The 11,812-nt window shown below is 50.6% G+C and overlaps 1 protein-coding gene across 1 annotated transcript; it reads right to left on the reverse strand.

Annotated features, from left to right (window-relative positions):
- Nucleotides 1–505: 505 nt before the first annotated feature.
- On the reverse strand, nucleotides 506–5,379 carry LOC123074462 (mitochondrial import receptor subunit TOM40-1). The gene is made up of 11 exons (XM_044497309.1): nucleotides 5,017–5,379; nucleotides 4,847–4,928; nucleotides 4,652–4,751; nucleotides 4,479–4,574; nucleotides 4,347–4,397; nucleotides 3,624–3,689; nucleotides 2,690–2,791; nucleotides 1,661–1,729; nucleotides 1,501–1,584; nucleotides 1,005–1,100; nucleotides 506–814 (listed from the first exon to the last, which is right to left on the reverse strand). The coding sequence occupies exons 1-11, from the start codon at nucleotides 5,216–5,218 to the stop codon at nucleotides 758–760; spliced, it is 1,005 nt and encodes a 334-aa protein (XP_044353244.1). The 5' UTR covers nucleotides 5,219–5,379; the 3' UTR covers nucleotides 506–757.
- Between the last annotated feature and the right edge of the window lie 6,433 nt (nucleotides 5,380–11,812).

The following is an 11,812-nucleotide window of genomic DNA, read 5'->3' on the forward strand; positions in this document are numbered from 1 at the left end:
TGGTTACCATGCATGCTATTTATCCTGGAGGTCGCAAATTGGAATCCCACGGAGTAACCCGGTTTGCTTTTTTCCATTTAGTAGCAATAGAGTGATAGCTTTTGCATCCCTAAAAAAAGAGTGAAGCTTTTGCGAGATTTAATAAAAAATTAGGGGTTTTTTGAAAAAAATGCGTGCCCATCTCACCTAGCGCAGGCAACACTCACACCCACTGACGTGTGGGGCAGCCACCAGCTGTCATGCCATGCTGGCAGCACATACAGCGGCATACGGGCAGAGGCACCATATATGCACCATGCGACAAGTTATAGCACCATTTTTATGTATTTTACAAGTTTAGGCATTAAACTGAGCACAATGGACAAGTTAAGGCACCTATGGTGTATTTAACTCTTTCTTTGTGCATCCTGCAACTAAAAGCTTTCGTATGGTGTTGATGAGTGTCGGATGGGAGTCATACGATCTTTGACTTACACAAATATAAAATGACAAGCTGTCCCAGGTATACCAAAATGATAAGTCAACTACCATTTATACTTATCTGCTCGCATCACACAGAAAATTTACACAGATGGTCTTGAGCCTAACTGGAGCACGTAACCAAACTTAATCTAATGACGACGAGGGCATTTCCGAAGTAATCAACCCAGTGGAGTGAGAAACAAAATGACAGCAAAACACAAAATCATCACAATCCTTGTTGACAAATGCCAACTGCTATAATAGTACATGCCTCTCAACAATTCATCTCATCATCTTACTCTCCAACCCTTACGCCAAACCCAAACTTGTTATCCTTCTTCCAGTGATCAATCTGCACAAGATTGTACATCAAAATCAGCCTTTCAACTCGAATCTGGACGACTCGTCTATCAGGGAAAAACCATTGAAAACAACTAATATGTTTGTCCCTGTTTTGGCAGTGCTTGATTCAACATGCTAACAAGGAAAGGCAGTACAATAACACAGGTCCTTGCATGGAATAAGGGAAGAGGTAAACTGACCTCTGCAGAAAGAACCAAGGTAGCGTATGGGTTGATTTTCTCCTCCAAAAGAGCAGAAACTGCGCCATTGGTATCTACCTTTCCCCTCAAACGACTCTGCAATGTTGAGCCACAGTGTGGTTAAGCTTTTCACATGCAACTCAGACATGAATTGACCATAGACTCAAATGCACTTCAACAGAAACAGTATTTTAAAAGAAAATTTTGTGCGCAATTCTTTTGCTACGGGAAGTTTCACAGAAATAGTCAAATATGCCACAAATTTGCAGCTACTTTTATGTTCAATAAATATCTTGCCAAGGTGATCAATGCCATCAAACATGAAAAAACTCTCATGGTATGCCTGTCTCCGGAAATAAACATAAAGAAACTTGCGGTTACATCTGCTGTCATAATTGAATCCAATGCATGGTTACAACTACTGTCATATCATTGCACATGAAATCCAATGCATGGGAAAAAGATGTCAAACAAACTATCAGTGCACATAGCATACCTGTCTCATGATATAATCATAACCCACACTTGCTGTTACATCCTTTGACATATGATTGTACATGAAATCAGTAGCAAGGGAAACCTGCATAAAGAAGTTTACGAATTTGAACAAGATAATAACAGAGAAAAGTTTCAAAATGCTACGACAGAAATATAACCTTATTAGACACTTTCTGAACGTAACTCAGTGAAACCAGTCCAGTGCTTGCAATTTGTCCAGTTGCAACCTGAAGATATTAGTGGCATGGCTCTATCAGATAATATGAAATATAATATAGTATTAGTTTTTAATTTGTTGTCTATTCAATCATCCACCATCACTTTGATAATAATAAAGTAATATCAGCATCAGTTCTAGAGTACATCTTGTGACAACTTATTGAGTGAGAAAGAACACTTTCACAGAGGCTTGAAAAGAGCTCGAAAATTTTGCTAATCACCTAAACGAACAACTTGACTTTACCATGTGCACGAGATGATACCCTACACAAAACATAGAATCACAACTATGGCGTACTTGTCACATGATGCAAAGCAAGTGAAATACTTAAGCATTCACATTGCTTCAACCATGAGAAACAAACTCTGGAAAGCGCAGTAACTCTCTGGAGACTGCCGAGTAAAATAAATGCTTAGAAATTTGCACCATTGTTAAACTTTTCCAAGAGGGAATCAGACAGCACACTTAATAAATGATCTGCAAATAAATGCTTATAAAATTGCACCATTATTACTATTTTCCAAGAGGAATTCACTTGGCGCAGTTATTAAACTGACTGGTAGTTAGATTTCATCAATACACAGCAAACCTGAGTGTTTTAGGCCCAGTTTCCTGCACTTAATTTTTCAGTATTAACACAAGGTGGATACTTTGTGCTTTCCCATACTGGACAAGTTTTTGTTTTCTTAGTTTCCAAACAATTCACGATTAGAATCCCATAAATCAGCATGTATTATTCCAATATTAGCAACCTGAACCAAATGTTGCTTTGTAACAGTGTGTAAAATGGCATATCTCAGCATGATCAAAAGGATCAGTAGGCAAAAACCTGATCAAGCGACAATTCCTCAAGTGCAGTTTTTCGGCCATAAATGTGATTGGAATATTAATGCATCACAAATTCCAAATGCCTAACTATTTTATATGGATCATGGTTATGAACAGTAACGAATACAAAAAACTTTACCATGTTCTTCGTGTCATATCTAGCAAGAAAGCCAACTCCTGATTTCCTTTGTTGTTGAAGCCAAAAACCTTCAGTTCCCAGGGAGAGGTTCTTCGTTACACTCTGAAATGCACAAGTAAAATATGTTGCAATAGTCTTAAGTATTGAAAAATGATGGGACAGAAAAATATTTTTTAGAATATACTGTCTGAGATTTTTTTTATTGTAAGTTGTAGGTTAAATTGACGACAGTATGCTGTCTTCTCTATATGATATGATTCATTTTTCTAGCATCCAGTATATGCAATAAAGTGATAAACTATTAGGGAAATATGAATGCCCAACTAAGATTGGAATGATAGATCTATGGTTATTATATCGGCTGCGTTTGGCTTGGAAACATGCTTGGTTCTGCTTAATATGAATGCCAAGCTTCTTTGGACAGTTAAACTTTGAGCAGACTAAGAAAAAGGAAGATCTTCATTTTTAGACTAAAATTGTCTGAAGTAGTACTTCCTATGCACAAAGAGTGGTCTACTGATGCACACTGAGAGCACACCCGTCTACTGCATCTACACCCTGCCAGCCTACCGCACACCATACCGTCTTTACCCTGAGTATTTTAGTTGCAAACACAGTACTTCATATTTATCAGCGTGGCCATTCTGCTATAACAATGGGAATTTGACTTTACCTCCATGCATAAATGGTCAATAGTTTTTCTCAATAGTTGCTTAAATCACAATGGATTTTAGCAGCATGCATCAATGCTAAAAATTACAGAATTCATACTGCCATTAACATTTTGGTTAAAAATAACCATATTTTCCAAATGTAGTCGCAAAAGGTGGATACTAGTACTTTATCATCAAATAGATACAAAGTCTCTATTCATGATACTAGTGCTTTAGTTTTATGTGCCAACAATTGACATAAATTGGTGCATCATCTATACCTGGATGTAGTTCCCTCCATAGAAGCCATTATTCCCGACTTGACATTGGGTTCTAAAATCTTTGCCCTGGAATAAATGACAGAGGAGCAAAAATAAGTTATGAAATCATGCAGATCGTCAGACAGATAAACTAAGAATACATCAGATGAAGGAGGTAAAATACCATATGTTTTCTTCAAATATGATACTATTAAACATTAAGAACCTAACTCCTACATATCTTAGTTGGGTATCTATAGGTTTTCCGACACCAATAACGGAAGACTACACAATATTAGGAACAACAAATGCATCAATGCCAACATTAGAAACATCACACGGCCAGCAATTCACGTGTAACTTGTGCTACCATTAGCATGTACCACAAAAGGCATCTTTGATAGACGAAATTCAACAGAAAAATTTGAGGAAAGAGATAACTCGTAAGATGTGAACAAATCTCAGGAGCAGACAGGCAAAAATAACTAAAACTTATGTGCTAGATTCCAAGTTTAAATGAACAGGACATTGATTTGAGAGAGGTATACTGAGTCCAAACAGCAATCTAAGAGCAGTAGCATTGATGTATATTTATTAACAGCACAATGCGGGACATGGTATCATAGTTCCCTGTTGGACAGTGGAAGTATCTTACCATTGGCATGATGCTGCCCATAAAATAAGATGATAAAAAAAATAAACGACTTGCAAAATCAGGAACTAAATGCTCAAAAAGAGACTGACCTTGTAATCCAAATTAAACATGCCTTGGGAATAACCAGGCTCGTTTGTCAACTGCGGAAACAAAAACAAGTTAACTTAGAGACTCAACAACATTCAGTGGAGCAAGCTCATACTTGTGCCCAAAGCAATCACCTGAGCATTCATTTGTGCGAAAAGATTTTCTGTGACTTCGTACTTGACACGTCCATTCAGCCTTCCGTCGGGCGCGATCCTACCGATGAGCATCAGCTAATAAGAGGAAAACACATTTAGATGATGAAAACATTTTAAAAAAAACACATGAATTTAACCTGACAGAATAAAACCTTGGGATCAATATAGTTGGCGCCAAACTCGTACTGGGAGGTGGGGACCTTGATCACTTCAGGTCCCTGTGAAGGGACCTCCATGGATCCCATTGACGCACTGTCACAAGCATATGCAACGGAATCGTAAACATTACAGCCAGATCGCTACGAGCAGTTTAGCTGAAAAGAAACGATGGGCATTGGGAAGGGTACCTGTGGCTCAAAAACAAGACCTGGCTGACCGGCTTGACGAAATCGAAGCGAAAGCCCTCGAACACGTCGGGCTTGAGCGTCACTGTAACGAACAACATGGAAGATGGCAGCATCATTAGGAATCGATTCGATTGGCAGTGATGTCAGACGCAAGGGAGGGGCGTTCTTACTCGAGGCCTCGCGCTGGGCTTCTTCGTAGGGAATAGGGCAGCGGAGATTCAGGTAGTCCACCTTGTCGTCCTCCGCCGCCTTGTCCTCCTCCTGGGGCGGCAACGGCGGGGGAGGCATCGGGGCGTAGGGAAGAGGTGGCGCGTCGGCGGGAGCTGGGGAAGGAGGCGGAGGAGCATCCTCGTGGCTGAACGTCGAGCCCATGGCGGCGGCGGGAAGCGATCGGTGCGCGTGCGATTTGGGGTGGCGTAGGTTGTGCGAGGCGAGTTTTGGCTTGCGCCGTCGGCTGGGGACAGAATTTAGGGAGGTGGGGTTTTAGGAGGGTTTTCTCTGCTGTTGCGCGGACCGCGACCTATCTTATCTGGGTCGCTAGATCGGCCTCGAGATTCGTGTTTCCGGACTTTTCTACCCCTGTTTTTCCTCCTCATCTTGTGCTTCAAGTATACACGGAGAGTCCGATGCAAGCTGTCCCTAGAATTGGAAACGGATTCGACAAATACTCTTGCAACCCGTAGTTTCCTATGTTTAACCGGATATATTGTACGTAGAGATTTTGTTGACTATGGAATACAGATGGACACTGTTTAACATACAAAACTGAATGTCTATTGAAGCGTTTTTCTCTCTCGTGCGTGGCGACCGGAAACCTGCCACTGCCAGGAGAGGCCAGCCTTCTAGTGATGTCCTCGCCGCGACGTTTCGAATTCATCAGGCGGCCCGCCTCGCCACGGCCGGCTCCTAGCAGTCGGCGCTCCAGAAGATGGACAAAGCAAGATCGATCAGACCACTCGGAATAGGAAGCTGCTGAAGCTCCTCGCCTTTTCAGCCGCGGCGCCCCACCAGCTTCGGGGACTACTGTCGGAGTAAATGACCACGGGTAGCCTCATCCGCTCCCCATAACAATTCAAGACATCGGGGCTGGCTGCGCCCCTCAAGCCTCGAAGACGAAGAGCCGCCTTCTCAGGGCCGGCTGCAGAAGGGCGGCAGTTCACAGAAGACCGCCTTAAGGTGGGCCGACTCCTACCAGGCGGCCTCCAGAGAGGCCGGCTCCCAGGAGGCGGCCCCCCTCCGCCCCTTTAAAGTTTGCACCACATTAAGACGACGAGACGGGGCGTGACTACAGTGCAGCCTGCCACCCTCGAATCCCCGGCCGAGCGTGGCCACAGTGCAGCGTACCGGGCGGACATCTCTCGCCCGACGCGGCACTATTGTCATGCAGCCCATGACATCGCCCATGGCAGAGAAGGCCACGCTCCCACTACAGGCTGTCGGTACGGCATGCCGGCGGCGGGCCCTACCTGCCCGTGAGAAGCCAGAAGGCGACGAGCTCCGACCAGTCGGCATGGGGGGAGACCGACTCCTAGCAGGCGGCCCTTCCCTCCCTCAAAGTCTGTGCGTCATTAATCAGAAAAGACTGGGAGTGGCTACAATGAACGCCCGCCAGGCGGCGGTACTGTAGTCACGCCTTCCCGACAAAGCACACATCATCAGTGGCATTGCCACAGTACTGAGCAGCCGGCAGGACCCGCGAGCGGCGGGCGCGGCCTGTCGGAGAAGTATGAGACATCCGGCGGGGCCCACCAGGCGGCGGGCCCCAGCGGCCGGCGGAGAAGCCGGCGACCACAGACACTGACGGCCGGGTCCTACACCCGGCCAGATTACCTTTGTACCCCTGGGGGATAGGCCTATATAAACCCCCTAGGGCACCCATGCAAAGGGTTCAGACTTTAGTTCACCCACATATACACATAGAGGAAGCTGGGGCTAGCCTTGCTCTTCTTCCCCTCTAGAGAAAGGAGCAAGCTTGTAGCCACCATTGTTGCTTGAGTGATCATGCGGAGACCCCCGTAGAGCAGGAGTAGGGGTGTTATCTCCTAGGAGAGCCCCGAACCTGGGTAAGATTCGTCGGCGGGCATGTTTGCGCCTTATCCCGTTTCCTGGCACCGGCGACGTATTATTAGCCCCCTCCATGATAAGCCATCCTTTAGCATATGTCGCACGACACCCCCGGCATTTGGCGCCCACCGTGGGGCTAGGTGCACCGTCGTCCGGAGATCTGTTCTGGACGGGAACCTTGTTCCTCCCTAGCGAGCGCAGCCAGCCTGGCACGCCCGATGGCGTTTGCCCCGACGCGTTGCAGGGCGCGGAGGTCGCCTGCGCGGCGAGCTACCTCGCTGACCTCATCGGCGAGATCCGCCTCTCCGACGATCCCGCGCCCGACACGGGAGCAGCCAGCTCCGAGAGCTGCCTCCTCGACCTTCTTGGCAAGCTCGACGTCGCCAACGAGCCGGCCACCGACCTGGAGTCGATCGGCTCCACCGACCCGATGCTTGTCGACTCTGACACAACGTCCCTTGACGCCTTCCCCACCAACGTGGTGGTCATCGACGACCCTCTCCCTCGCGCCGACAGCGGCGGCAGCACCGTCACGGAGGTGCTCGTCATCATCCACGACGGAGCCTCTGGTGGAGCTGCCCAAGACCCGCTGCAGACAGCACTCCGGGACCTGTCTGCGCCCATCGCAGAAGACGCCAACGCCGAGATGCTAGAAGCCTGCCGCGTCTCGCTTGTCGAAAGCGCCAAGAAGTTGGCCACCATGAGACGCCTCTTAGAGGCCTACCAGCGCGAGATTGACCACGTCGTTGGCGGCATGCTGGCTGCTGGCGGGCCCAACCGCATTGGCACGCCCGATGGCGTTTGCCCCGACGCGTTGCAGGGCGCGGAGGTCGCCTGCGCGGCGAGCTACCCCGCTGACCTCATCGGCGAGATCCGCCTCTCCGACGATCCCGCGCCCGACACGGGAGCAGCCAGCTCCGAGAGCTGCCTCCTCGACCTTCTTGGCAAGCTCGACGTCGCCAACGAGCCGGCCTCCGACCTGGAGTCGATCGGCTCCACCGACCCGATGCTTGTCGACTCTGACACAACGTCCCTTGACGCCTTCCCCACCAACGTGGTGGTCATCGACGACCCTCTCCCTCGCGCCGACAGCGGCGGCAGCACCATCACGGAGGTGCTCGTCATCATCCACGACGGAGCCTCTGGTGGGGCTGCCCAAGACCCGCTGCAGACAGCACTCCGGGACCTGTCTGCGCCCATCGCAGAAGACGCCAACGCCGAGATGCTAGAAGCCTGCCGCGTCTCGCTTGTCGAAAGCGCCAAGAAGTTGGCCACCATGAGACGCCTCTCAGAGGCCTACCAGCGCGAGATCGACTGCGTCGTTGGCGGCACGCTGGCTGCTGGCGGGCCCAGCCGCATTGGCACGGTCCGACAGCGCGGCGCTGTCGTTGCCAGCATGTTTGGGGTAGACCGCCCTGTCTATGCCACACCCATGGAGAACATACGAGCCGCCCAGGCAGCAGCAAACGAGATGGATCGCCTCCAGGGCGACGAGCAATAACGCGGCTGCCGCGCAGCAAGAAGCCGGCTGCCGCGTAGAAGAACCCGGTCAGCGGGTTGAGAACCCGCCCCCTCGCCGAGAGCAAGGCGCGACATCCCGGACGCCGACAGGCGTCGTCCGCGACAAACGAGACAGAGAGCCGGCTACTAGCCGCAACCGCACACGCCTCACCATCGAGCGCGACCAAGACGGCCGCCCACGAGCAGTGGAACGACCGGACGACTACCCGCCTCCTCCTCCTCCTCGAAGGGAGAGGCGCGCCTCCCCGCCGTGTGTTGACCACCCGACACTCGGCGACCGGCTGGGCCGCCGAGAAGGAGTCGGAGAGAACGACGCACGCCACCGGATCGACCGCCTTGCTCGATCCCTGACATTAGAAGAAGAAGACGCGATAGGCCCGCCTTGTTTCGGCCCCCGCATCCGCGACGAGCCCTTCCCCAAAGGGTTCTCGCTCCCACGAGACATGCCCAAGTACAACGGCTCCGTGAAGCCGGAAGATTGGTTGGTCGACTACTCCACTGCCGTCAGCATAGCAAACGGCAACAAGCATGTTGCCGTGAAGTACGTTCCGCTCATGTTCCAGGGCACGGCCCGGACATGGTTGAATAGCCTGAAGCCCCGCAGCATCAACAGCTGGGTAGATTTCACTGAAGTCTTCGTCCGCAACTTCACCATCACCTACAAGCGGCCGCCCAAGCCCTGCCAACTCTCGATGTGCGTTCAAGGCCCCGATTAGTCCACCCGCGACTACCTGACGCGGTGGGCTGAACTGCGCAACTCTTGCGAAGGGGTGCATGAGGTCCAAGCAATCGAGTACTTCACTGTCGGGTGCCCAGAAGGCACCTTACTCAAGCACCGACTACTCTACGACGAGCCGGCTACACTCGACGAGCTGCTGATCATAGCAGACAAGTACGCCACTGCAGACTCCTCCATGAAGTCGGAGCTCCGAGTGGATGCTTCTGGGAAGGTGCTCCCTCCGGCTCCTCAAACGCCGGCTGGAGACAACAGTCGGCGCCAGCAGCCGAACGACAACAAGCGCAAAGCCCCCCAGCCGGCTTCCACCAGCCGGCAGGTGGCGACAGTTGAGGACCAGCAGCCTGAAGGATAACCACTCCCCAAGCGCCAGAAGGGCGGCAAGCCAGCTTGGTTGCCCGCTTTTTCCTTTGAGCAGACCCTCGATGCCCCCTGCAAGTTCCACAGCGGCGCAAAGCCGTCCAACCATACAACTCGGAAGTGTCACTGGCTTGTCCGCATCACCAAGGGAGAAGGACTGCCTCCTCCGCCTGCTGGCCCGCCGGCTCCGCCTCCTCAGCAGCCGGCCGCCCGTCCAGCAGTCGGCGCAATCCAAGATGATTTCCCTGAAGAACATGGAGCTTACATTGTCTTCACCAGTGTGGCCAACGACAGACATAGCCGACGTCAGCAGCATCGTGAAGTAAACGCCGTTGCTACGGCCGCCCCAGAATTCATGCACTGGTCAGAAAAGCCTATCAGCTGGAGTCGAGCTGACCACCCGGGAGTGATGCCTTCTCCGGGTTCCTATGCCCTGGTGTTGGATGCTACCCTTGCCACGGAGAGGCGAGCTGCTCGTTTCTCCCGGATCCTAATAGATGGCGGTAGCAGCATCAACATCCTTTACCGTGATACCATGGAGAAGTTGAACATCAAAGAGAAGCAGTTGCTGCCCAGTCGGACTGTGTTTCATGTCATTGTGCCATGCCTTTCCTGCTCACCAATCGGCAAAATCAAGATAGATGTCATCTTTGGAGACAGGAATCACTTCTGCCGGGAAGCGATCTGGTTTGAGGTGGTTGACCTGGAAAGCCCTTATCATGTGCTCCTAGGCCGGCCAGCTCTAGCCAAGTTCATGGCGGTACCTCATTATGCCTACCTCAAGCTGAAGATGCCAGGGACCAAGGGCATTATCATGATCAATGGAGACTATGAGAAGTCATCCGCATGTGCTGCAACCAGCAGCTGGTTGGCCGAGTCCCTTGTGATTGCTGTTGAGAAGAAGCTCCTGGACCGGGTGGTGGCCATGGTCGGCAAGCAGCCGGAGCTGTCACCAGAACCCAAAGAGTTAGAGACCCAGGGCTCCTTCCAGCCGGCCAAAGAAACAAAGAAGATTCACTTGGACCCTGAGCACCCGGAAAGGCACGCTATCGTAGGTACCAACCTTGATAGCAAATAGGAAAGCAAGCTCATCGATTTTCCCCGTGAGAATCGGGACATCTTTGCATGGTCTCCCAAAGAGATGTCGGGTGTTCCGACGGATTTCGCCGAGCACAAGCTACATGTCTGAGCAGATGCCAAACCAGTCAAACAACCCCTCCACCGACTGTCGGAGGAGAAGAGAAGAATCATCGGAGAAGAGATCGCCCGCCTGTTGGCAGCCGACTTCATTATGGAAGTTTTCTTCCCAGAATGGCTTACCAACCCAGTCCTTGTACTGAAGAAGAATAACAAGTGGCGCATGTGCATTGATTACACCAGTCTCAACAAAGCCTGCCCCAAGGATCCGTTTGCATTGCCCCGGATTGACCAAGTGATAGACTCCACAGCCGGATGCGAGCTGTTGAGTTTCTTGGATGCCTACTCAGGTTACCACCCGATCAAGTTGAACCTGGCAGACCGCCTGAAGACCGCCTTCATCACACCATTCGGAGCCTTCTGCTACCTGACCATGACATTCGGCCTGAGAAATGTCAGTGCCACGTTTCAGCGTTGCATCCAGAAGTGCCTCCTCAAGCAACTTGGCAGGAATGCCCACGTCTATGTAGACGATATTGTGGTGAAGAAGGAGAAGCGCGGTACCCTCTTGGAAGATCTCAAGGAAACTTTTGAAAGCCTGCGCCGGTTTCAGATCAAGCTCAACCCAGAGAAATGTGTCTTTGGAGTACCAGCCGGCCAGCTCCTTGGCTTCCTGGTCTCAGAGCACGGCATTGAGTGCAACCCTGTGAAGATCAAGGCCATCGAGAGGATGGAGAGACCCACCCGACTGAGAGACGTCTAGAAATTCACCGACTGTTTGGCATCTATCAGCCGTTTCATCAGTCGACTGGGCGAGAAGGCTCTTCCCCTATACCAGCTCATGAAGAAGACCACTCATTTCAAGTGGAATGACAAGGCGGATGAAGCTTTTCTCTAGTTGAAGAAGATGTTGACCACGTCGCCTATCCTGGCAGCTCCGACTGCTAAAGAGCCCATGTACCTCTACATCGCTGCCACCAGTCGGGTGGTCGGCACTGTCATGGTAGTAGAGCGCCCAGAAGACGGCAAAGCTCAGCCGGTCCAGAGGCCTGTGTACTATTTGAGCGAGCTGCAGTCAACCTCGAAGCAGAACTACCCTCACTACCAGAAGATGTGCTACGATGTGCATTTGCCGCCAAGAAGCTGAA

This window comes from Triticum aestivum, chromosome 3D (assembly GCF_018294505.1).
Source record: "Triticum aestivum cultivar Chinese Spring chromosome 3D, IWGSC CS RefSeq v2.1, whole genome shotgun sequence".
Taxonomy (NCBI): Eukaryota; Viridiplantae; Streptophyta; class Magnoliopsida; order Poales; family Poaceae; genus Triticum; species Triticum aestivum.